At 37.1% G+C, this 22,775-nt stretch overlaps 2 protein-coding genes across 3 annotated transcripts; both read left to right on the top strand.

The window, feature by feature from the left end:
• The first annotated feature begins 790 nt into the window (after positions 1-790).
• Positions 791-11,403, top strand: LOC135610406 (uncharacterized). Of its 2 annotated transcripts, XM_065104879.1 has the most exons (14): positions 791-920; positions 1,786-1,874; positions 2,443-2,662; positions 3,339-3,415; positions 3,614-3,773; positions 4,116-4,140; positions 5,307-5,396; positions 5,917-6,088; positions 7,665-7,738; positions 8,125-8,194; positions 8,679-8,750; positions 8,924-9,057; positions 9,160-9,233; positions 11,186-11,403. In XM_065104879.1, the coding sequence occupies exons 2-14, from the start codon at positions 1,869-1,871 to the stop codon at positions 11,269-11,271; spliced, it is 1,260 nt and encodes a 419-aa protein (XP_064960951.1). In that variant the 5' UTR covers positions 791-920; positions 1,786-1,868; the 3' UTR covers positions 11,272-11,403. The 2 variants fall into 2 exon arrangements, with proteins under 2 accessions (XP_064960951.1, XP_064960952.1); XM_065104880.1 differs by lacking the exon at positions 1,786-1,874.
• Positions 11,404-15,309: 3,906 nt separating this feature from the next.
• LOC135610405 (probable leucine-rich repeat receptor-like protein kinase At5g63930) lies at positions 15,310-20,861 on the top strand. Its single transcript, XM_065104878.1, has 3 exons — positions 15,310-16,124; positions 16,427-19,484; positions 20,437-20,861. Exons 2-3 carry the CDS (start codon positions 16,541-16,543, stop codon positions 20,799-20,801), a joined length of 3,309 nt encoding a protein of 1,102 aa, XP_064960950.1. The 5' UTR covers positions 15,310-16,124; positions 16,427-16,540; the 3' UTR covers positions 20,802-20,861.
• The last annotated feature ends 1,914 nt before the right edge of the window (positions 20,862-22,775 follow it).

Here is a 22,775-nt window from a genome sequence, read left to right as displayed (position 1 = left end):
CCCAAGGCCATCGTCACGTGTAAATTCCGTTCCCTTCTCTACGCCAAGTAGAAGGTTCGTGGTTCGAGCGGAAGAGGCATCGGCGCCCCCACCAACGGGAGCGGGGGGCTACAGAAGTTGCCAAGCCGCCACCGCCAAATGGCCCACAGAGAGGTGCCGAGGTATTTGTTTGTACTCGTCGATTATACATACACACACACACATTCTCTATGTTCATGCACTAGCTTAAAAGAACATTAATGTGACTCTGTCGGTCTCCTTCCAGTTCCTAACATTTTTGAGTTCTTCCAGGATCCCAAGACTCGCTATCCTGTCGTTGTCCGATTCAACAAAGTTAATCACGCTGCCGTTTCTACGAAGAATTATGGTTTGGATGAAATCTTGGACAATTCACTTTGGATAGGTGAACTGAAAGATTGTGCTCTTCAAGCATGTCAATCGAAAATGGACGACAATCCATGACCAGCCTCACAAGCTCTTACTGCTCCCCTGGGAAACCCATGAGTTTCCACTTGGTAATCTCCACAAGTAACACAAGATTTCCATGCAACGCGAGTCAGTATGAATCTAGAAGACGAAGCAGATTCCATATTCCATGTAGCAGAATGGTCCAAATGCTACGTGCCATTCCACGTACCCAGCATTCCTACTGCTCTACCAAACCCCATTAACGTGTTTCCTGCGGAGGTTTCTTTCGGGCAACAGAGAGAAGAAAGCTTTGTGAAGAAGAGCGGCCCAACGGTCGCCCGTGTCCGTCCCGGCAGTGACGAACCGTCCGATCTCCAGATCGGTGGGGGTGTTTTGGTCATTTTGACCACAAGAGTGGCATCGAGAGAGCTATTTAAAGGGCTCCTCCGGAGAGAGCGGGAGGATAGCTTTCTTCTCTGTTGCCGATTTGTTGCCACTGGATTCTTGGAAATGTGAGTTCTTGGAAGCCTAATTGGTCACTCTGTTGCATTTACATTCCAAATCTCGGCATCTATGTGGAGACGTTGTTCGAGATTGTGCCATCTTTATGGTGTTCCTTAGCTTGTCGACGTTTTGGGCATTAAGGCGATGAGTTTGTTGGTTTTCTTGGTGCCTCAGCTTTGCTGCCCTCTCTCTGTTTCCCCTTCTTGAATGACATTGGGACTCGAGTTTCTTGGTTTTTCCTTGGTGCTCAATGCCTTTGTGTTGGGGTATTCTTTTTGTGTCTTTCAGTTGCCTATTGTTAGAGAAAGATTATATTGCTTCTGCGTCTCTATGTTTATGGTGTTACCGATGTGATTATTAGACAACATTTGCCCTAGTGTGATGAGCAATCTCGTTGTGTCACAAGCCCTTGTTCCTTCTTTTATTTCCATTTATTGTGGTTGCTCGGGCAGGTGCAAATTCATTGTTGTGGGTTTCCCTTTTCTGGGATCTTTCCGGAGATGGTTGTTGTTATGCTTGGTCTGGCTCTGTAGTGTCCCTCAGTCTTTGAGGCACTAGCTAAACCCTGGAATCATTTTGACTGTTTCGATGTTAATGAGAACTTTACACATAGGGAAACCTAAACTGGTATCTGTAAAAGCCACAAAATTTTAGAAACAAGCATTGACCGACAATCATCTGTAAGTTGATTTTCCTCAAAATTTTCATCTTACTGCCGTGAACTCAATTAGCAGGTCATGACCATCTGATCACAAGTTAATAACTAGAGCATAAATATGGATACAAAGCAACAACTTATCTTGGATATGATGAATTTTCGTTGAATAAACTTATCTTAGATACCACCTGATTCATCTTTTGGATATGATGAAGGAGCCACGATGGATATGCTGAAGGAAGCTTCGGACTCATCTTAGGACTAAGGAGGAATATAGTATTATGTTGTTAATGATGTCATGCAGGTAGGCAGTGTGTTTTTTCTTTCTTCTTTTTGACTTCTGTGACTAAGCGTTGGGCAATGTTACTTGTCACAGCTTTTGTCATTGCAACTTCTGATAAATTGCTTAAGAATGCAATGAGTTTTATTATCTTGACGTTGGCGTAGTGTGCTCTTTCATATATTACACATGTTCTTGAACCTAATTACGCTTCTTGATGCTGCTAGTCACTCAAACATAAATGTTATCTTTTCTTGTTTGCATTTACATTAAATACATTTGTGCAGATGTTCTATTGTCTTTGCAGTTTTTTATACTAAAGTATCATTTTGATTTGGGCCTCGTTGTTATAGCTTGCAAGAAATTTTTTTTATATCGTTGGTTCTACATGTTCTCTATTTATCATGTTTCATTGTCGAAATAATCTTTACCATTCACTTTCGGCACAGTCACCCTAACTGATGATGTGTGAATAACTGATCTTGAAGGGTCAATAGGAGTTTGTTTGTCAAGTTATCGGGTACAGGATTACTGAGATTATATTTAATGAAAGGAACTTGTGACTTCCATTAATCCTTTTTTCCATTCTCAGATGGAATCTGTTGACAACATTGTGGTGGAAGATGATAGAAATCATGAAGATGGGCTAAGACAGGACAAACCAAATATAAAACAGACGAGTGAACTGTATTCATTCAAAAGGAAGCAATCTTTGCAAGCTCGATATGTTTATGGATTTATTTTCTTCGTAACAAACTTATTGGCTTGGTTTCTTCGTGACTATGGGCACAAGGTTCTTCATAGTTTTCTTCGTAAGTGACTGACATCCTGATTATCAATCAAGTTAGGACTTTTTTGAATGACACTGCTATTTTACAGCAATTCATCTCTCTGATCCTCTTCTAACTAATAAAAGCTAATCCAACTGGATCTACTAGGCTTATTTCCAGTGCCAGTTTTAGAATTTTGAATCCATGAACTGCACAAAAAACTCTTCAAATATGTCCAATATGAAACTGAAGACTTCTTGACTGTAATCTGATACACCAAGTGAAGGAGTGATCAATATCTAGTCTGAGATCCAGATCCACCAAGTGGAAGAACTAGGTCTACAATTAGATGTAGATCCACTTCTTTGTTTGAGTCTTGGTCAAGTTGAGTAGCGTGCTGTGCCATCTCATATGAAAACTCTAGTCTTGAGTAGATTGCTTGTGATAATCTAATTTCAAATTATTCTTCTAATTTCCACCTTCAACTTCAGCTATAAGAAGCTTCTTTTGTCTTTGTCAACAATCTCTTTTTTGGTACTTATCTTGTCTGGATTGTAAATTCTTCTGGTATATAAAAATAAACTAGAAATTTTATCAAGGGTTCTTTCATCTGTTACTACAGACTAGGTAAGGAAATTGTAGAAAAGTTGGAATATCAGTAATACACCATTAAAATTATAGCTATATTTGTTTTAATGTTTTTTTTTTCATTGTTCAGCTGAAAGGGCATGTGGAGTTGAGGGAAATAACTGTGTTCATGCTGGAGGAGTTCTTCGAGTGAGCTTAGGGTGTTTCGTATCTTTTTCTTACAAACTCCGAAGAGTTACAAATTCTTCAATATAATACTTCAAAAGTGATTATGGATTTTGCATTTCTTGTGATGTAACTGAGATGATGTTATTCAAATTCCAACAGTAGTAACTCTCTTAAATGCTTTACTTCTGGTGGCAACATCTTGGAATGACAAATATTAGACACCTTGACCATAAACAGACATTTTTCTCATTCATGTGTGTCACCAGTTTTAGAGTTCACAAGCTGCAAGAAGCTCGCAATTCATGGCATTCTGGGTGGTGGTCTCTGAAGTGCATGGTTTATCTTTTATCAACAGGGTTTCCGTTCATCATCCCTTCAAATATTATCCAAATATATGGTAATGCAAAATAGTAATTAAGTATTATATTCATACAGAGAATTTGATTTTCATCCATATAAAAGCAATATATTGTCTCACATTATTAGTCCAATTTTTTTATATTCTTCTTCCTAAATAATTTTTACATTGAACCATGACAAAACAGTGCATCCTTGTCTGATAGAAGATATCATTGTCAAAGTATATGTATCTCTTTTTGCTTTGGTAAAACATGAGAATATAACCTGCAAGTATTAGCTTCTAGTTCTTTGCTCAACCTGCAGCAAAATAAAAAAAAAATGAAAATGGAAGAGGTAGATATTAAAAAAAATTATTGACAAACGAACCTTCTTTTTGCAGGTGAAGTTGCACGTGTTGGTGCTGGGTAATACTGTAATCCTTCTATGCCCATCTTATATAAGTAATTTCTTTTATGCTACACCTTTAGTTTGGTGTAACTTTAAAAACAATTATCAAATTACTTCATTTGAGAAATGATTTTAGTTGCAATCATTACATCATAAATAGATTTCAATAGAGTCCCCGCTGCTCAAATTTAAAATAGGAGTATATCCTTTTAATTTAAACAATCAATATTTGTTCACCATCCTACAATCAAAATTTGCATTTCTAGTGTCATTATTTCCAAACATTCTTTCCTTTATCTGCCACAACGAAATATTTCAAATTTTGAGAACTTTATTGTATAAAGCACTTAAAAGAGGAGCAGCAAAATTGTTGCCACAGGCAGGACATTATAGAACTACCGCATGCGATTAGCTAAGTATTTGAAACTTGAGTCACTACATTTGAGAAAGTCAATCTTAATCTAACACTTTATTGGAATTTGGTTACCAAACTGATTAAGAGTTTAAGAATTACATGTCAGTCTGACAACAATTAGAGCAACTCAAGGAACTTACTCCAGAGTTAATTTTTCAAGTTTTTGACACCAAATAAGCAACTATAATGTGCATTTATCAAATGATGTTCTTTCATAAACCATTTAAAAATGTTAATACAACAAACAACCTTTTATGATTTTTGGTTCATCGTCTATATCAACATCAAATAGCTGTATCAAGTATGTAGATTGATGTAACAAATTGTTGCTGTTTTCCTCCTGATTGAATGGAAGATTTGGTAAACCTACATGTAACATATGGGCTTGAAATATGAACTAACAATAAAATTTCTTCCTCTTGTATGTAGACACACATGCATAAACACAGCTTATTATGCCAGCGTGGTAGCTAGAGCTAGCTTAATAAGTATAGATTATATCCTTAAAGCTCAACATTAATAATACCATAGATATTTCACTTTATCTATATCAAAAAAATAAGTTAAAATGATAGTGAATTCATTTGATGTCATTTCTTCTGGAATCTTATCTTGCAACGTTATCCTCAAAGCTTTATTATTTCCTTTCATGAGAATTTTTTGTATTTGAACTACAGCAGTCTCATAATCCACTCCTTTCATCAAGAAAGATTATTTGATCTCACATGTTTTTCAAACCTGCAATATGTCTGCTTTGGAATTGTACAGGGTCTTTCTTCTTCTCCAACTTATAAGTATGATCCGCTTCCTTAAATGGTGCGACAACCAGTGGATGGCAGATTTGGAAACAAACAAATGGTATGAGATTGATCATGGAGCCACAATTTTAACGTCATATGCTGTTGCAATGCTGTGCATTGTTTCACTCACAGGCATGATGAAACTTTGATTTTTCTGGCACACATTACATACAAGGTCTTGCCTACTCTTGATCAACTTGATTCATTTTTAAGATTCACATAAGCATGCAATAATCAGTTAAAAGAGATGTTATAGCAGTTGACAGAAGAAATTACTCAATTATCTTAAGGAATGTCTATTGGATGATATAGTTGGCCTACACTTGAACTTCAGAATATAACATCATAAGCCAAGTCTATGCATTCAATTTTTCAATCTTGTAAGTGCATGGTTTTACAATAGACCATTGTATTCTATTTTTTTTATATCTAATATGCCACGTAAACCACATATAACTGGTGGGAGAAAATTGTAACCACTCTAGCTATCTGTTGTCATTTATAACAAAGTTCTTTGTAATGGCTTGGAGATTCTTCTGCATAAATTACCTTTTCTATTTTCTCTTACCTTTTTTCAGTGCCTTGCTTGGATTGTTCTTGTCCACCATTTTCTACATTGCTTCTTTCTTTGGGATTATTCTGATGTACTATTTATATGCACTGGAGTCAACTTGTGTCATCAACATATTCTTCATCACATGGACAGCAATATTGGTTAAAGTTATGATGATAGTATCTCTACATTCTAAGGTATGCTCCACCAATATTTACATTCTATGAATACTTTCACAAGTACGAAGTTTTATTTCATAGCCAACATTAAAATACATTACTATTTTAATTTGTTCAAGAGAATTTTTGTGTGATCACTGAAAATGCTATTTGTGTAGCATGTATAAATTCCTGTTAAGCATTACGCAAATGTGTATCTGTAAACTGAAGATCAGGGGATTGCTTAGGCTATCTTGAAGGTGTTATGCTCATTCTGATAAAACTTCTGTGTTATTCTTTATGAGATTCACTAGAGTGGGCAGTGCATCTACTGTGAAAATCATGAAAAATAAGAATGCTTAGAAAGAAACTCAATTCTTATCTCTTTTAATCCATTTCTTAGAGGCCACTTGTTAAATAAACTGATCTCAAAGAGCTAAAATGTGTAGACACATAGCAACCACATGTTCAAAAGTCAAAACAACATATGCATGTCTCAGGAGAAGTGCCAAGAAACTTTGCAGTCCTCTCAACTAACTATTCAAAGTCAACCACCAATAAACATAAAAGGTCTTCCTTGAATTAAAAATAATAATTCAGACATAACCCGACAATATTTATTATTGATATGTGGGATTCATTATTTGATTCCAGGTCAAAAACTGAACTCTACATATGTTGAGTGCCTTTCCCTTCAAAAACAAATATGTATTTGTGTTTTGAGAATCTCAACACTTCAGTAATTTCTGGTGGTTTAAGCTCAAACCTAAAAGGACTACCGGAAAAAGGGAAGAATTAGTTAACAATAGACATCACTTGGCAGCATTATTACTTTGACTGTGATGAAATTTTGCATTTATAAAAAAAAAAAGAAATCTGCAAAGCGTTAAAGTCATGAAGAGCAAAATCTAGTCTTTTGTACAAAGCATCTCCCAGAGCCCGAGAAATCTCTTTTACAATGAGAAAGTTTCCTTTCTCTTGATTTCTTCCAACCAAAAGTAGATGTTCTTCTTTGTCACGAATATTACATTTACAGGTATCACACGTAACAGAAGCAATATATTTTAGATACCAGATTTATGAGTGAGTGGATTCTCCTCCTAGAAACTTAGAAACACAAAATTCCAGAAAGAATGTCACATATATTCAGATATCAAGATATGAAAAGATAAACAAAATGAATAAAGAACTCAAATGTTCTATAAATTTTGTAGCCAATGCTCAAAAGCCTTAGCGAGCATCTTCCTGATTAATTGTGCAAATCATGAAAGTTAACCTTGACATAGTAATAAATATTAAATATACACTATTTCATGGTCTAATATAAGTAGACTGATTACTTGCATGGTATACAGTCAAATGAAATATGAAACCACTCAGTTATGAAATGTACATAGACCATGTTGATTCTTGGGTTCTTACCATATTTTCATTACCTTCAGCAGATACTCCATTAAAATATGTTAAATATTTAACATACTACTTTGATATGTTAAATGATCATTTGTCTCTATCTTCTTAGTTACTATTACCCACATGGTCTCAACTCTCAAGTCATGCATCATCTTTTTAATCAGTGTGAACTGTGAACTACCTTTTTCACATTATAAAATAGGTTAATGTGGGACTTTTATCTTCTGCAATCATGGGTTCATACATTGTTTTCCTTTGCTGGTCTGCTATTCAAAGGTATGACAACATCTGAGAAACTTGTTATTGATTGTACTCATGATGTAGGTTATTATCTAGTTTTGTGATATCTTTCAAGTCACTATACCATTCTACAGTTTATTTTCTCCTGAACTTTTATTTATTGCTCTACTAACATTTTATAACATGCATGTATATATTTATAGTGGAAATATAACTGCATATATATGCCCATGAACATGGGCTATCAGAAGATTGTGTTGATAGCTTTTGTTAAACATAATAACTACTAGTGCTAATTACATTGAGAATTTAAGAAAATCCAATTGTTAATTGAAAATCTTTCATCTTCATGTATATCCTAGTAAATTGTAAGGATTTAATTAACAAGGTTCACCAAGAACAATCTTTCTTGCCACTTGCAGTGAACCTCATACTCAGAAATGCAACAGTCAAAAGAAAATGGCCGACAGAGATGACATGACTACTATACTAGTAAGAAAGACAAACACCTTTAATTTTTAGCTGATAAATCTCTTTGTGTAAAAGCTCTTTTATATCAATTCAATATCCATTTTTCACCATTACCATTAAGGGTATTGTAGATCTTTCTTTATTGTCTTTATGTCAGTATTTAGTCTAAGCTGTGAACGCAGCCAATGGGTTAATTGTAATTTTTGATGTTGTGTATTATATAACAATACTCTCATCTTGTTGCTGTGATTATACTGAATGATCCATTTGACGATAAATCAATTTTTGTCATAATCTCGATCAAGTCATAATGGATATTCATTCCAAGCAACTTGTTATTAGTTTCTATTTTGACAGAATATATTTCTGATACCTTCAAGATTATGTAAAATTTGAGCATATCTACAGATAATAAGATTTTTGAGCTTTTGATGAAGCTTCCTATGAATACATTGGTAAGTTCCTGCCAACTGATGTTTGCAATCTTCTGATGCTTCTGATCTAGAGCTTCTTTATTGCTATTTGTGCGATTGTAATGGCAACATTTTCAACTGGAATCGATTCACAATCTTTTCAGGTGAAAACATTTTCAGTCATTTGGTTGTACTTTAAAGAGTTTTGAGAAGGCCTAGCATCTTTTGTTCACCTTTGATATTCCATCAAAAGAACAAAACATATGCGGATGCTATGCTGTTCTTTCAAGATGAATCATAGAAATGAGTAATGCCCTTAATGTTTGTTCATATGCAGTTCCGCAAGGATGAGGTTCCATCTGAAGATGATATACCTTACAAGTATGAGATATTCCATTTCATATTTTCGATGGGATCAATGTATTTTGCGATGTTATTCATTAACTGGGAACTAAAACATCCAACCAGAAAGTAAGATCTCTAAAATCCTCTGGATTTATCTGTTATTAGGGACTCCAGATAGTCCTTACAATACCTAAACCCCTATACTTCTAATCTTAGTCACTTCTACAGGTGGAGCATAGATGTTGGTTGGGTTAGCACATGGGTTAAAATTATCAATGAATGGCTTGCTGCCAGCATATATTGTAAGTGCTAATATCGGACATCCTTTCTTTTTTGTAGAATTTTACTGTTAAAAATACTTTTACCAGTATATAAAATTAAAAAAATTGGCATTTTAAAAAATATGAGGAAAATAAATCAGGAAAATTGCTCTAATCCATTACAGAAAAATCCACTTCAGTAACACGTCTTTAGTGCATTATATGGCCTTAGTGCATCGAGAGATTGCTCTACCATCTGTCTAGTGCATCGAGAGATTGCTCTAGATTGCTTGAGTGATCATTCTAATGCATTATATTAGCAGGTTACTATCTTCATGTAGGGATAAATTTGCATAATTATGGCCTTCATGAAATCCTGCAATGAGGATATCGTTGCATATATGTGGCATCATCAAATGCTGGAAAGTTCGGCGCAGCATTCACTGGGCTGTTTTTGTAGAATTTCAGATTGCTTTGATCATTACCTACATGGTTGGTTGTTCAAACTATACCTATCGACCACTATCTATGAACTGACAATTTTTACTCAATTTGAAACAAAATTGTACCAATATTCTGAGTAGACTAGTAGTGTATTTTCTAGCAATATTTTAAATCTTTCCTTGTCAAGGGGGTCCATTGAATGTGGTCTCTTACAATGAAAATGCCATTCTGACTCAGTTTGCAGATGTAGTATTTTAGTCCTTACCCTGAAATGAAAGCATAAAACCCAATTCAACAAATAGAAAACACTGACACACCTTTATGTAATAATGGGTTAATTTAAAATTTTAACCCATCTTTTCCCTAAAAGAAAAGTAGAATGCTGATACAAAAGACAACTACCAGTTTCTTTTAACCCATCTTTTAACTTGATCTACTTGCTGAATCTAGCAAGTTGCATCTCATTTGCTCATCCTTTCATTGTTAAAAGGGAATGACCCTTGCTTTTGTTTTCCTGATGACCCTATATTAGCTTTCCTTTTTAAGGAAAAGATGTATTGATCATATGCAATAAGGCAACATATTATATGTCCCCTGTGAGATGAATATTAAAATGAAGTGTAGGGAAAGAATAAGGTAGGAACTAATCAGAATATTGCTTGCTAATATTGCAAGTTTATGCTAGTATCTATTTGAATTTTCACTATCTAGAAAGAATATATCCCTGACCATTGGATCAGATATAGGTATGAAACTGAGGATTCATGTATGTATATATGGCATGTTAAAGTATAGATATGCAGACAACTTCTACCTAGGATTTTGGTTGCAGGAAAAAGATGCACACTTACCTTATCTAGGAACTATTGAAGCAGCAGCAGATTTTCTAGATACTTTTATAGGAAAATTCTCCTATGTAAGGTGCAGGTTCTGGTTCAACTAAGCTAAGAGTAAGCAAGAAAAACTTGTCTGTGTTTTTTCATTTTGCTACACAGCCATATTGTCTTTTAATAGATGAAATAATTGTAGAATTTGGTTGGAAATAACTTTGACTTTGGCATGAATAATTAAATAATCTGTGCTACAATGAAGATTGATCTTCCATGTCACTGACATGAGATATATCTCCCTATTCTAGGGGCAATTGCAACAACTAAGTAATTCATTGAGCAAATGAACTATAATGCCTATTAGTTTGTGCAGGAAGTTTGCAGCAATCTCAACTCTTTTCTTAACAATTAACACTTCATGCTACTTATTTATTTGCTCAAAGTTTCTCATTAGACATGTCCTCTATCACTGTATTTGCCATAACCATCTCTTACAGTTTCCCATCGTTCAACAACAGTTCTGAGTTATCATAACGAGGAAAAGGCGACTAATTTTATTGCATTGTTTGTTCTTATTATTATAGCACAATCGAGTTCACATTTATGCTCTTCCTATTCTAGCTTCTTTCCTCGTTGCACTTAATGTGACATGTAGTTCTTGAAGTTACATTACATGCATTTTCATTAGTACTGAACTTATCTTGTATATTACTATCACAGTGTGGAAATTGATCTATCCTGTTATAGTGAGGGACACGGCCATATGCTGTAATGAATCTGCACAGCATGTTGATGTGTTAGTATGATGTCTCTGCAATGTGTCCTGCTCTTCCGGAGTGTCTCTCAAGTTGACAACCATAATCACAGCGCCTCGTATGTTTCGATTTTTCCTTCATACTGACAATTGTGTATTATTTTGATGTCTTATAAATATATAAAAGTTTGACATATGAACTTTTGTGACTTGCACACAATTTGAGCACATTTTCATGTTCTTGAAAGGGTAAATTAAGATTTGGATGTGGAGTACAGATCATGTTTCAAGCGAATAGCAGATAGATTATTAGGTATTGTATCAAGGTCTAAACATGGTTTAGCTCAATTCTTTGCAGTTGCTAGTACATGTGTTGGTTGTGCCTACTCAAAAATTGTCTCCTCAGGGCTTCATGTCATATCTTCTTCATATAAACACCTAATTAGTAATCAAACAGTTACCTTCCTAACACATGCTACAATCAGATCTACAAGAACTAATAGTTCAATAACTTGGACAAAACTGATCCTTGACCATATGACCTTTATTGCATAAGCCCCAGTTATATAGTTAGTCCGTCCCATTTGCACATAAGCAAATATACAAAATACATGTTGATTTGATATTATAGATAAATGGAGTTTAGATGTAAGATGCCAGATGGTGAAAGGACATTTATCTGTTTTAGAAGAATGGAAACTGATTCAAAAATGCAAATCTACTCTTTGACATGAATTCATGAGTACAAATTTGAAAGAACTCTTCAACCAATTAGTCAGGCCTTCATGACTTAACATGATCAGAAAATTCATAATGAACACTTCAATTGATAAAAATAGTGTGTTTTAGGTCATAAGATAGCTCATAATAGGTGGTTCAATATTAACTGAGCTAGCTATGCACATAGGTTCAAACATAAAAATCTGTACATACTACATACAATACAAATCCCATGGCCATCAGAAGTTTCTTAAATGGCATGTGAAATGGTGAATTATTGTTCATTTTGCATGATAATGCTATTATAATTTGAGCAGTTGGAATATCTTTGCATGATATATTTTTATAGAAACACAGTTGGGCGGACCCAGAAATACCCCTCAATCATTACAAAATAAAATACAGCTTATATATTCTAAGGTTATATCAGCAGAACCCAGTCATCATCATGGAAGGCCAGATGTCCTGGCAAGAAGGCCATAACATTACTAAGGACTATTGTGGTAAGCATAAGGATTAATTTCTCTATCAAAATTTGTCACCATCACTACCATCAGATTTTTTGAGGAATGCCATAAACTGATGATCTAAACAAGTGTGACCATATACTGACATACCATCTGTCCATAATTGTCTCAACAATGGATCAGCAGTGAGTGTGACAAGCAACGAAATGCCATGGTTGTTAAGATAAGCCAAATCTCCACATCAGATGATCACTGAGAACATTGTGGGTGTCTACTCCGGATAAAGAAGCATTGTGTTATGGTATGCACACAAGTACCATAACCCACCCATCTTTAAACCTAGTGATCAATTTATCTTCTGACCAGTATAAACAAATATATGGTTTTTTGAATGATAGAAATGAAAAGGAATGAAAAATGATCAAGTTAGATCAATTGGCTTACTTCAAGAGTCTACTATGTCACCATCTAATCTTCCCCCTTTCCTTGTCATTCTATGGAGTGTGAAGAACGAAAACTCCAAGCTGTGGCCATTACAGTCTGCCAAATGGACCACCCACTAATCTAAGACCCATCACATGCCAAATGGAAAAGCCACTTTCCTCCTAAAATAAGATAAAAAAAATAGATGAATGATGTGCAAGAAGATAAAAGATGAGCACTTGATGCTCAATTGGAGTGCTTTTTCTTGCGCATGATCGAGTGTAACTATCAAACAGAACTCTGTAACTGTGTCCTCAGATTTATCCTATGAAGATTATCTAACCTCAATGATGCAGGAATGTATTAGGAAATACTTCTTTTTTCTATCTCAAAGAAGAATTATGCCATTTAGTTCCCAGATCACACCTCATGATATTCAAGACAATCTAAAGAGATAGTAGATCAGCAGAAGAAGGAAGCAACAGAGAGCAGAGATGTTCATGTCTTCATTCTCATCTCCTCTTCTACATGTACATGTCAGTCACTTTAATCCTTCTGCTGCCGACCTTGCACTGCAACCTCAATTATGTCTATCTTTCAGGGTAGGGTGGGACAGTCTCTTTAGTTTGATGCAGTTCTTGGTGTTCACTTGAATCCCAGAGAATTTTTGTTGTGTTGGTGCTGCTTAAGGACTAGTCAAAGAAATCTTTGATGGATGACATATAAGCTAGAAAATGAGACCACATGAGTATGACCCATATGAACAATCTTTTGGTGCTTTTTGAAGGCTACTGTCAGCTTCTGGGACCAAGAAGCAGCTTGGTCCCAGCTATCTTTTCACTTATTCTTTTCTTCTTGAGATGGGTTTTCTTGCATGTTTCTCAGCTGACAATGTTGATTTAACAACTCAACTGCCGCTGATTCATGAATGATTCTTCAGGACTTCAATGCTTTAGTTTCTATCATTTGAATTTGAAGCAAGCAGTTCTCTGCATCTTGATGTGTTTTTCAATAAAAAGATTATGTAGTTTGGAGACTTGACTTTTTGTGTCTTCCAGCCTAACTTATGCCAAATGGTGAAAGCAGTCATTGTATGGAGGCCTTTGTAAAAGAAAAAGATGATGAAAAGAATCCAAGTACTGAGAGTGGAAAGGAGAAGTGAATCAAAGAGGAACTGAACATGAATGGGTTAGGAAAAAGATGAGCATGGCTGTCTCTTTCAGAATACCACATGGATTCCATGGGTTGAAGATGAAGGTAGATGAGAGAGCATGGGGTTGGGCCAAGTGCTCTCCAGAGAGATAGTAAAATCCTAATGGGTTTTCCTTTTTGTTGTTTGACATGATCCAGCCATTGTTGTAAAGGAGGGATGCATTATAATTCATGAACTGAGACTTTGTGGATTTGTGACAAAATTCATCAAGAACAAGGAGTGGGATGCTATACCAAGGTGAGCAGACTTGGTAACAATGTTCCTAGACATTTGTTGTCACTCCCTTCTTCTTTCCCTTCAACTCTTCCATGTCAGATTGAGATTTGCAGACCAGTTGAAGTTTCTTTGTGATCTTAGCAAAGTAGAAACTTGTGGTGGAATATTTGTGCAGAGCTGAAACCTCCTATGGTTCCATTTGATGTTGAGGTTCATATCAGCATAATGACTGATTGTCTACAGATCACTGGGACTTCTCATATGACTCTTCTCCAGCTCAGTAAGCATCCTCAAATCTATTTATTCTTGCATATAGTAAATGACCTTGTTGAATGTGGAGGTGAAGGTTTCTGGCAAGAAACATTTTGAACAACTGAAACTTAGATCAAGTTTTCTTGATGACCAATCCTTTGACTGATTTTTTTTTTTATGACCAATGACCAACTCCTTGACTTGATCTCACATGGATCAAAAAACAACTCAGAAGAAAGAGTACATGTACTGAAGTGTTGCTCATATTCTGCATGTGGCACACTCTGCAGAGCCTCTCCAATCATCCCCAGTTAGAATCCTCCTCACATGGAAGCACCGATAGAAGCTTCATACAAAGATATATTTCATGGTTGGGTCCGCAGGAGGGCATCCAACCCCTTAAGAACTCCATGATTGATTCTCAGCTCCAACTCAAGATCGATCGAGCCTAAAATCCAATTCATCTACTGTTCGAGCAATAAAGATCGACGTTGGAACTAGCAACTGGTAGCCAAAAGAAATGGATAGAATGGAATAGAAGTATTCTTGGACTTTGTTCCAAGCCTAAGAGCCTTTATACTATTAGAGCTCATCTTGGAGTCAGTTCAAAACCTAGAAGACACTCCACTGTCTTTTTTGCCCAACACCATCAGTGTGCTTGAATAGCCGTGTAAAGAAATCGCTCTAGTCAACGAGAATTAGGAAGCACTATTCAGTAATAAGAGGAAGGTGGGGGGGGGGAGGGGGGGGGGGTGTGGTGGTGTAGAAAAGGCTGAGACCGTGAAAGCATGCTTGCCGGCCATTACTGTGGCTGCTTTGTCTTCTTTGTTTCCATTCTCTCTCCAAATCGTCATCTTTCTTCTTAAAATAGGTTCCTTTTCGGATCGACGGTGAGGGTCAGATGGGGCCAAAAGCAGGGCAGAGGAGTGGAGCGTGAATTTCCAGAGTGGAAATGGACTGAATCGAGGTAGATTCCATGCATCAGTAGGTCGAAGAAGGCGAAAGAAGAGAAAAAAGTTGGCGCCTTTGCACTCTTCCTTTCGAGGGAAGAGCTGGAAAGCCTGCTCCTTTACAGGTTTCGCATACGGAAAGCTTTCAAGATTTCGTGATTTCATGTGATTTTTCCTCGGTGGCGGGTCTCTTTCTTGAAGGAATTTGGGTCAGTTTGTAAGATTCCAGCTGTATTTTCTTCGGCTGAACGGAGGATTATCGTGTTGTTTGAAATGGTGGGTTTCTTCTGCAGAAGAGTTTTTTGTCGCCGCGACTGAGTTTGCGGTCTCGAGTGTTCGAGCTCTGGGCCGGGAAAATTTGTTATGGCTTCGTCCTGAGATTAAATGTAGATATTGATGTGATAGTTTGAAAAGTAGGTATCTTTCACGAGAATTTGGTAAAAGCTGAGGTGGGCTCGAAGTGACTTGTCCCAGTTTGTTGGACCGCTCTAGGGTTTTAGTTTGGCTGCGAGAAATATCGCCAATACGAATTAGGCTTTTCCAAAGTTAGGCGAGAGAATTTTGGGTTGAGCTGTCTTAAATCCGGAGGGGGAGCAGATGGCAGTGGTGGCGTCTTCGTCTTCGTATCTGCTCGAAGAATTGGCTTGTCTTGAGCTTTCTTGAGGTAAGAAAGTCCGGTTGATCATACCTAACACAAGATCTGGTTTGATCAAAAACTCTCTTCGATGAGATCTGTTGAGGCAAGAAAGTCCAGTTCATCACACCGGAAGCATGTACTGGTGTGATTTGTTCATCGGTGAAGCATTGCATCGGTTTGCCACTTCCAAGGCTTCAAAACCATGGAGGAAGGCCCAATTTTATGAAATTTATTTGGATTCTGTAAACTCAATTTCTAAAGGTGTTGCTTTTAACTGTTGTAGCTTCTCTTGCAATCTGAGTAACTTTTTTCTTTTTTACATTTATCAGGAAATTGAGGACCCTCTGAGATTAGGCACGGAGGATGACTGAAAGGTTGTTTCCGTTCTTGGTGCGATGAGGCTTTACTGATCTCAACAGTAGCTCTTCTAGTAAGTGATTCTGATGGTTAAGATGTCAGATATTCCAGAATTTAGCAGAGCTCTTGCTTTGATTCTTCTAAAGTTTTTGGCATTATTGGCCTTTGTATTCGTACATAACTCTGAAGGGGTAAACATAGAAGGACAATACCTATTGGAACTTAAGAATATGATGAAGGATGCTGTACACCACCTTTATGATTGGAACGCAAATGATCTTACGCCTTGTGGATGGAAGGGTGTGAATTGCACTTCTGACTACAATCCAGTAGTTCTAGGTCTCAATCTCAACTCCATGAATCTATCTGGAACCATCTCTCCTAGCATTGGTGGATTAGTTCACCTAACTCATCTCGACCTTTCCTTCAATGAATTCTCGGGAACAGTCCCTAGGGAGATCAGAAATTGTTCAAGGTTGGAAATTTTGTATCTGAATAACAACAAGTTTGAAGGTGAAATCCCTCATGAATTAGGTGCCCTTTCATCTTTGTCAAAATGTAATTTGTGCAACAACAAACTATCTGGTTCTCTTCCTGAGTCGATCGGAGAACTTTCATCGCTTGTCGAACTTCTGGCCTACACTAACAACCTTACAGGTCCATTGCCTAGGTCTGTAGGCAGGCTGAAGAATCTAACCACATTTCGAGTGGGACAGAATCTGATATCTGGAAGCATTCCAGAGGCGATAAGCGACTGTAGTAACTTGAAGCTTCTTGGCCTTGCACAGAACCAGCTTGGAGGTGAGATTCCTAAATCGCTCGGGAAGTTGAATAAATTGACTGAACTGATTCTTTGGGACAACCAACTTTCTGGGATTATTCCCAAGCAGCTGGGAAACTGCAGTAGCCTCGTGACACTCGCACTTTACCAGAATTATCTAGTAGGTGATGTACCTGTAGAGATTGGAAATCTGAACAACTTGGAGAAGTTGTATTTGTACAGGAATTCATTGAATGGAACGATCCCAAAAACCATTGGGAATCTTACTGCAGCAATAGAGATCGATTTTTCAGAAAATCTGTTGACTGGAGAAGTACCACCAGAATTCAGTAATATGAAGGGTTTGCAGTTGCTTTACCTGTTCCAGAATAAGCTTATGGGCAACATTCCTCCTGAACTCAGTGGATTAAAAAGGTTAAAAAAGCTTGACCTCTCTATCAACTCTCTCACTGGAATAATTCCTCTTGGACTGCAGTATCTGCCTGATCTGATTCAATTGCAACTCTTCAGTAACAACCTATCCGGCATCATTCCTCAGAGGTTTGGGGTGTACAGCCCACTTTGGGTGGTTGACTTTTCGGAGAACAACCTCACCGGGCAAGTACCGAGCAATCTTTGTAGACACTCGAACCTTATGTTGTTGAACTTTTGGTCAAACAAGTTGACTGGCAACATTCCTGATGGAGTTACCAATTGTAAATCGTTGGTTCAGCTTCATCTAGGTAAGAACAGTCTCACAGGAAGCTTTCCCTCTAGTTTGTGCAAGCTGGTTAATCTCACTACCATTGAGTTGGATGACAACAGATTCAGTGGTCCCATTCCAGCAGACATAGGGGAATGCATATCTTTACAGAGGCTTAATCTTCATAACAACTTCTTCACCCATAAGTTGCCAGGGGAGATTGGTAATCTGTCACAGTTGGTCGTCTTTAACATCTCATCCAATAAAATTAGAGGAAGCATACCTCCAGAGGTTTTCAACTGTAAGATGCTTCAGCGGCTTGATCTCAGCCAGAATCAGTTTGTAGGCACATTGCCTAATGAAATTGGAAACCTTCTGCAGTTGGAACGGCTTATACTTTCTGATAATATGTTATCAGGAAAAATACCTACCATTACGGGAAAGCTCTCTCGTCTGACGGAGCTTCAGATGGGTGGAAATGATTTTTTTGGTGCAATACCTAAGGAGTTGGGTGCGCTTTCAAGTCTACAAATTGCAATGAATCTTAGCTACAATAACCTTTCGGGGGACATACCACCAGAACTCGGCCATCTTGCTCTGTTGGAGTCCCTTTTCTTGAACAATAACCATCTAACCGGTGAAATTCCATCAACATTTGCCAATCTATCTAGCTTACTTGGTCTAAATGTTTCATATAATAATCTTACAGGACCTATACCTTCTATTCCACTGTTTCAAAATATGGCCCTAAGTAGCTTTATAGGAAATAAGGGTCTTTGTGGTAAACCTCTTGGTAATTGTGGTTCATCACCATCATCTGCATCTCTGCCGGCCAGAACAAATACCTCCTTGGGTAGGATTATTGCGATAATTGCTGCTGTTGTTGGAGGAATTTCTCTTGTTCTTATTGCTTTAATTGTTTATATCATGAGAAAACCTCTTGAAACAGTTGCTTCTTTCCATGACAAGCAAATATGTACTACAACTTCAGGCACATATATTTCTTTAAGGGAAAATTTTACCTTTCAAGATATAGTTGCTGCCACAAATAATTTTGATGAGAGTTTCATAATTGGAAGTGGTGCTTGTGGAATAGTGTACAGAGCAGTTGTGCAGTCTGGGCAGACAGTTGCTGTAAAGAAGCTAGCATCTAATCGGGAAGGTAACAATATGGAGAACAGTTTCAGGGCAGAGATTTTGACACTTGGAAAGATCAGGCACAAAAACATTGTAAAGCTCTATGGTTTCTTCTATCACCAGGGTTCCAATCTTCTTCTATACGAGTATATGCCAAGAGGCAGCCTGGGTGAGTTGCTTCATGGGCAATCTCCTCCTCTTGACTGGAGCACCCGTTATATGATTGCTCTTGGTGCTGCTGAGGGGCTTTCGTACTTGCACCATGATTGCAAACTCCGCATCATTCACAGAGATATCAAGTCGAACAACATTCTACTTGATGAAAATTTTGAAGCTCATGTTGGAGACTTTGGATTGGCAAAGGTGATTGACATGCCACAATCAAAATCCATGTCTGCAGTTGCTGGATCATATGGGTATATAGCACCTGGTAAGTCATCTTAAATGACATTAATTTATACCATTTTCTTTCTACTTCAGCTGTTCCCTATGGTTAACCATCCCATCTACTATTTTAAAGTAAAAGCTACTGCACTGGCTCTACCAACTTTGACTGCTACCTTATTCTGTTCTCTTTCTGATTATTCTACCCAAGCAGCAACATGATTCTCAGACGGAACACTGACATCACAACTGTTTAATTATTAGAGCAATCTTGAAACTCTAGCCTGCTCATTTCTCCTGCATCACCAGGAGCTAAGATACCTTAGGAGGGTTTTATGCTATGAGCAAAGCATAACAATGTTGTGTAGTTACTGTATTCTGAATGTACCATTTTTCCTGTGTAATTTCTGACCAACTAGCAGGCAATTTAGAACTTATCTACTCTGTTATGTCTTTTAACATAATTCCAAATTTTCTCCTAAACTAATTCAACACACTAGATAGAATAACTTGAAATTCTTGCTTGGACAGGAGTTTCTTTACCCCCCAAAGGTTGAACAGATGTTTAAGTTCCTTTTGGATTTGGTCACCACAAAGTTAAATTGTGTGCTTATTGTACTAATCCCTGAGAGACTTGCGCTAAGTAGTCCTTTTCGTAATAACAGTTTCTATACAGCCATTGTAGTCCTAATGACTATGTCCCCATCGAAATGGCCTCTTGTGCTTTGCCTTTTTGCTTTCACAAATGTCCTGCAACGGAGCTTGACATTTCTAGCTCACTATCATAGCATTAGAAAAAATATTTTGGATTTCCGTGTTTTTGATGATGCATGCTGATTTTTACCTGCGAGCCGATGCTAGCAACTATATTGTAATTTGTACATAATTTATCAACTTGCATTGCACTGTTACCACATATCTGTTGTAGAGTATATGCATCTCCGAGTTCATGTTTTCAACCTTTATAATAAACATGTTTAATTATGCCTTTTTGTCAGAATATGCATATACCATGAAGGTTACGGAAAAGTGTGACGTCTATAGCTATGGAGTTGTCCTCCTGGAATTGCTGACTGGAAGAACACCTGTACAACCCTTAGACCAAGGTGGTGACCTTGTTACATGGGTAAGGACATATATTAGAGACAATTCTTTAAATGCTGGAATACTTGATAGTAAACTGAATCTGGAAGATAGGATCGTTGTCGATCACATGATCATGGTTCTGAAAATTGCTTTGCGATGTACAAATATGTCCCCATTGGATAGACCAACTATGCGGGAAGTTGTATTGATGTTGATCGAGTCTAAAGAGAGGGCTGGGAGCTTTTCCTCCTCACCAGTTCCTAATCTCTCTTCATAGGGAAATAAATCATAGTGTATTCAGGTTCCGAATTCATTAAATTTATATATTCTTTTCTTATTTTTCCTTGTATTATGTGATCATTTTCTTTTTCCTCTTTTCTTTCTAGCGTGTGCTTATCCCTTACTGGTTATATTTCTTAGAAAAATAATATTATTTCTTAATGGGGTATTAGATTTCCTGAAAATCAATATGGGTATCATTCTAGGATCGTTTGAACGCAGAAATGTCACTGAAACCGAAAACCTCTCGGCATGATTATGAAAGTTCTCTATGTGATTGATAGTTCGATATTGTCACTTCATCACGGTAATGACTTGAAATGGAGTAATTGAATTTTCTAATGTTGTTCCTCGATTGATGTTGGGTTCTCTTGGTATTCTTAGGTACACTATATTCAAGTTATATTCGAGCCTGTTTGTTTTCTGGAAATTTGCTGCAGGCATGTTATCCTTTTTGTTTCACTTTGCTGCTAAATCTAGGCTCTATGATATACGATTGTAACTTGTTAGAATAATAGGATACATGGTACTTTGATAGTATGTCATGATTTCTGTGTTCTATTTGGAATTGGATTTGAAGCAATGTGCTCGTAATTATCTCTGATTAGAGTTACTTTTTGGGTTAAACATTCTTTGTGTTGATATTGTTATTGTTATTACTATCATCATTCTTTTGTCATTCATGTCACAAGTCGACCATCACATAAACTGAGATTCTGCAGGTTTATTTGTCGTGTTTGAAGAACTAAAAAGATGTGTTCCTATGATATTACCGCTCATGTTCTTAGTTATTTTCTAATCTCGTATTGAGGTGAGTTTTATTCATGTTGGGATTGGTAAGTATTGGATAAATATTTTTTGCGTTCTTGGATCCACTACCATTGGATCAAATGATAAAGAATCTAATTATTGAAAGATTTCTTTGTGAAAGAAAGAAGGTTTTAGATTTAAGGTTTGGTTATTGAATAAATACTTGTATCTTTAGGTCTTATGCTTGTAATTTGATCAATATGATTCATTGTTGATATATGTCGTATAGATTACCTCATGTAGTTAGAATATTTTATATCTTAAAATTTATATTAAAATTCATATAGTTATGAAGGTAAAACATTTAACCTCATTTATCCTAATGTGATCAGCTTTATCAACAGAAGATATAGCATGTGATAGCACGTGCATGAATGACACGAAAATAATAGGTAAAAAAGATAATTTTAATGTTGGTGTTGTGAGTGATTGTTGTGGTGGTGGTCGGCGATAACAACACGATGATCGATCTTGTCAATATCGATATGAACATTAATGATGAGGAGGAAGAGGAGGCAAAGCAATAAGGCATCCATGCTGGCATCGCGCTCAAATCCTCAAACGGTCGCTTCGTCCAATGGCAATGCAGATTAGAGAAAGGGGTGGTGGGTAACGAGGAGGAGGAGGGAGAGCTCGACAAAGAGGCATGTCTGCTTCGAGCTCTTGAGCTTTAGCCGGCACGTGAATGATGCGTACACCCCTGCCATAGCGGTGTGGTTGTCGACCTGCTTCTGGATCAACTCCGTTCGTGACCGAAGGAGATATGATCGGACGATGAGGAGTGATTGCCACATAAAATGGAGGCCCAAGAGTATAGATTTGACGACGGGAAAGATAATAAGCCCTCGTCCTCCTTTCTACTCGTCATATCCGTCATCGTCATCTTTCTGATACTCTCTCCTACCACGATGCTGGAAGTGAGCGAGAGGATTTAAGCTTAGTGCTGACATATATGCCTCACCTATCTCCTCTTTCTCCTTCGGCATCGACGCATATATAGATTGGGCACCGGAGGAAGAAGAGAAGGTAGAGTGATGTAACGTCGATATAGATGCCTCACCTCCCTCATCTTTCTCCTCCAGCGTCGACGTAGATGTTTCATCGTTTTGTCTTCTCTTTCTCTTCGTTGTCGATATTCGGATCGGCATCAACAAGCCGACCA

This window comes from Musa acuminata, chromosome BXJ2-4, assembly GCF_036884655.1.
Source record: "Musa acuminata AAA Group cultivar baxijiao chromosome BXJ2-4, Cavendish_Baxijiao_AAA, whole genome shotgun sequence".
Lineage (NCBI taxonomy): Eukaryota > Viridiplantae > Streptophyta > Magnoliopsida > Zingiberales > Musaceae > Musa > Musa acuminata.
This window is presented reverse-complemented; position numbering and strand designations above follow the sequence as displayed.

Excerpts from the sequence above, each read along its gene's own strand:
- LOC135610406 (XM_065104879.1), top strand. Across the intron at positions 5,397-5,916 it reads GATTTGGAAACAAACAAATG|TGCCTTGCTTGGATTGTTCT; the intron begins GTATGAGATTGA and ends ACCTTTTTTCAG. Across the intron at positions 8,195-8,678 it reads ATGACATGACTACTATACTA|AGCTTCTTTATTGCTATTTG; the intron begins GTAAGAAAGACA and ends CTTCTGATCTAG.
- LOC135610405 (XM_065104878.1), top strand. The coding sequence starts at position 16,541 with ATGGTTAAGATGTCAGATATTCCAGAATTTAGCAGAGCTCTTGCTTTG. Across the intron at positions 19,485-20,436 it reads ATATGGGTATATAGCACCTG|AATATGCATATACCATGAAG; the intron begins GTAAGTCATCTT and ends CCTTTTTGTCAG.